This window comes from Macrobrachium rosenbergii, chromosome 4 (assembly GCF_040412425.1).
Source record: "Macrobrachium rosenbergii isolate ZJJX-2024 chromosome 4, ASM4041242v1, whole genome shotgun sequence".
Lineage (NCBI taxonomy): Eukaryota > Metazoa > Arthropoda > Malacostraca > Decapoda > Palaemonidae > Macrobrachium > Macrobrachium rosenbergii.
In genome coordinates, this window is record NC_089744.1 from 19,248,839 (window position 1) to 19,252,836 (window position 3,998).

Sequence of the window (3,998 nt, forward strand, 5' to 3'; positions counted from 1 at the left end):
GTGTATATATATACATAGTATATATATATATATATATATATATATATATATATATATATATATATATATATATATATGCAAGTGAAACTTATGTAAGGATGAACAGTAGCAAGGCAAGACAATCTGTAATTTTGCCAGTACTATTTCCTAAGTAAATGGGCAAAGTTACAACTGTGATGACTATTTCTAACCTTTTTTTTTTTTAGATAACTATTCATTTCTTTGGTATAATTTACTTGATGGCATAACTTATTAGGATGAAAGTTATGATGATGACAATTAAGTGGAAGGTGAGTGTTTTGGTGACAACGTCAACATTGCTAGGAGCAAAGGGGAAGGATTAATTAGCATTATTCTGTAAGATCTTAACAGATTACTAATTTACTATGAAACTGCAATAAACTGCGAATTGATAGCTTTGCTTGAATGTAAGTGCTTCGAAAATTTGCACGGACTATCGTCAATGAGTAGTTGCAATAAATAGGTTTTTATTACTCAAGCCTGCATCAAAAATAGAGAGGTGATTTTGGTATCAAAATATGAGAATAGAATAAATGCATGACTACGCATAAATTAGGCTGAAAGGAGGGACTTCAGGCATACAAATCAATAGGTTACAAACTCAAAATTCCCAGCCGACAAATCCTCAATAAAAGAATTTCTTTTGCTGAAACAAAGGTCTCTGCCGTGAGCTCAAACATAGAGTAAGTTAATACCAATGCAACAAGTAAGATATATATATATATATATATATATATATATATATATATATATATATATATATATATATATATATATATATATATATATATATATATATATATACATACATTTCTGACTCACATCAGGATCGAACCCAGTTCTTTCAATTTGAGAGGCAAGGCCGCTGCCAACTAAACCATACAAGTCATGAGGAAACCGAAGTACAGCCGTACCTATAAGGCTTTACCTGGGCAGGCTAACTGCCTCTCATGCCAACGTTTTTTCCCAACTTCCCGATTCACCAGTGACTCAACTGACAGCATTTCATTCGAACGATCCATTCTGAGTGAATATGATAGAAATAGTCAACAGACAATCACGTGATTACGTGTTGATTATTTCTTTATGTATAAATAAATAAGAAATATATATATATATATATATATATACATATATATATATATATATATATATATATATATATATATATATATATATATATATATATATATATATATATATATATATTACACGATATGCATACAGTAAGTGCATATGTGAATTACTAGTACCATCACCAGGGTTATAGCCTTCTAAATCTTGGCTACTTTACAAGGCCCCGTGTACCCAAAAAATATCTTAAGGAAGATATGACATCACAGATTCTATCAGCTGGGTCGAGTTGAGGGGGCATGTTGGGAACGCAAGGGCACAGTCATACCCAAACTCTCCTAAGCCCCTGGCTGCCTGGTATTCTTGCAGGGCACTCGTTGGTAATAGCCCTTCGCCCGGTTTGATGGACGCCCTGGAATATGAACAAAAAAATTCGTGTTATTATGAATTAGGCCTATCTGATTTTCCTCCACTGAAATCAAATGCGCAATATGTAAGCTATAGTACTAGTTAAACAAAATAAAATAAATAGGTTTATCGACAGTGATTCACAATAATTAGACATGTGTTAAATTTCCTAAATACATACACAAACACATATACACATATATATATATATATATATATATATATATATATATATATATGTGTATATGTATATATGTATATTTATATGTATATGTATACATATATTATATGTGTTATATACATATATATATATATATATATATATATATATACACATAATATATATATATATATATATATATATATATATATATATATATATATATATATATATGTGTGTGTGTGTGTGTATGTGTGTGTGTACTGTATTTTATTCACTTCCTGATGTTAGACATAAAACGTATAAAACTCTGGAGGTTTACATCCTGTAAAACTGTTTGGCTGTTAAACTGGTAGCCAGAAAAAAACTGTGAATAACAAACCAGTTCTTTCCTGGAGCAACATTACAATTCTTGAGAAATGGTTACACAAACTTGTAAATCATTGGTTTTTAATGGCTGGTCAGCCACAGCCGTTCTTCGATAACTATCCTTGACTATGCCTTGTGGACCTGAGACTATTTTCCTGTCGGAATAGTTCTGAGGGAAGCTATTTTCAGCCTTTTAAGTACTTTAAATATGAGGTGGAGTCTAGTTACAACAAATAATTAACTGGATTGACAGTACTTAAATTTTGTCAGTTTTCTTGTAAAACGTTTCATTCTAATGAATGAGACTATTGATATGAAGAATGGATTGCATGACGCTTCATAGATAAAATTTTGTGAATAATTTTTTCTCTTTTGGTAATACCTATAACAACTTTATTTTGTTACTATGACTTCTGGTAATATCTCAGTTAGTTAATAATTATTTTATCTTGTATTTTATTTTGGATGATCTGAAAGTAACGAGTTAGTTTCATCACTCGTCTGACCAAAGAAATAGCAGTGAAGGCAAAAGATTGACCTTTAGTCATTTATCCTAATCTACAGAATGTCCATTTTCCAACAAGAACACCGAGTGATTTTTGGAGTTCCACATTTCTTGCATTTGCAGAATTTCATACACTGATATGAGATATTTTTATTTTTTTTTAAATTTTTAATTACGTAATTCAGACTGTCTTAGATAATTAAACTGTAGGCCTAAAGAACCAAGTGAATTTCGATACAAACATTAAAAGAAAGCGTCAGTGAATCGAGCGAGACTAGAGGCGATGAGCCTAAAATTTGAATGCTTACCCAACTAGACTCAATATGCTCATCTCCTCCGACGTCAACTGATCGTCCGTCATGGACGCCAGGTCACAAACGAGCTTCAGGCCGCAGCCCGAGAAATCCTGCTGGCGTATGAGGTTCATTGTCCTCTCCAGGGCGGATGAGTTGTCCTGAGTGGAACGCCCGTAGCGGTAACGATGGCGCCCGTAGCCGCTACGACGGGTGAAATGAGCCGCAAGGCTGGCCAGGCCGAGACCGACGGCGCCGCCCACGACGACGGTCGCCAAGGATGCTGCTGCTGCAAGAGCTGCCATGCTTGATTTTTCTTTTTTTTTTTTTTTTTGCTGATTGAGATGATTATTTCTTTGTGAATCGCCTGTTTTTGTCTTTTAATTTCTTGGAGTGGGCTGCTTCGTGATGATTTCCCTGAAAAAAAAATTATTATAACGAACTTTGATTTGCAACAATCATTCGAAATTAATAAATCAGTATTCACGATATTTGTGTACCTGTCAAAAGCATCCTGGCCTCGGAAGATTTGTATAATTTAAAATATTTAAAATTGATTTTATTGTGCCTACTTTGATATTGTTACAGTTTTAGTTATCAAGATTATACTTTAGTTATGCTGGCATACAAATAAAGCATTTCCATAGTGCTCCTGCGAAGTTTACGGAATGTCCAATGTTACTCTTAGACCATAGACTCATTTCAGATCTTTGAGAGCATAAGAAGTAAACTCACGCTATTCTTCTTCTACAGCGAGGAGAGAGCTTTCCATTTTGGGTTCCTTGAGATATATATATATATATATATATATATATATATATATATATATATATATATATATATATATATATATATATATATATATATACATACATACACACACATATATATACACCCACTATATATATTTTATATAGCTTATATTTATTTATTTAGCACCTGCTAACGCCTCAGACTTTACGCAGATTTCAACACCACGCAGAATGGCAAGGTTACCTGTCTTTTACGGCACCTCACAGGAGTAAAAACAGTGATATCTATTTACCCAAAGTGAAAGGGCTTGAATGCAGTCAGGATAAATTTCTTAGTAGAAAATATTCCACAACCAATTAATACATGCTCTTTTGCCTTATTAAGATGTTAAATAAGCATCCCGGGTTCCCGGCCA

The 3,998-nt window shown here is 32.8% G+C and overlaps 1 protein-coding gene across 1 annotated transcript; it reads right to left on the reverse strand.

The window, feature by feature from the left end:
• Positions 1 to 1,237: 1,237 nt before the first annotated feature.
• On the reverse strand, positions 1,238 to 3,394 carry LOC136838348 (uncharacterized). Its single transcript, XM_067103260.1, has 2 exons — positions 2,846 to 3,394; positions 1,238 to 1,507 (listed from the first exon to the last, which is right to left on the reverse strand). The coding sequence occupies exons 1-2, from the start codon at positions 3,133 to 3,135 to the stop codon at positions 1,342 to 1,344; spliced, it is 456 nt and encodes a 151-aa protein (XP_066959361.1). The 5' UTR covers positions 3,136 to 3,394; the 3' UTR covers positions 1,238 to 1,341.
• Positions 3,395 to 3,998: the final 604 nt, after the last annotated feature.

Bases quoted from the DNA above. Each gene is read 5' to 3' on its own strand.
- LOC136838348 (XM_067103260.1), bottom strand. From the start codon at position 3,135: ATGGCAGCTCTTGCAGCAGCAGCATCCTTGGCGACCGTCGTCGTGGGC. The intron at 1,508-2,845 runs GTAAGCATTCAA...TTCATATTCCAG, and splicing joins AGCATATTGAGTCTAGTTGG to GGCGTCCATCAAACCGGGCG.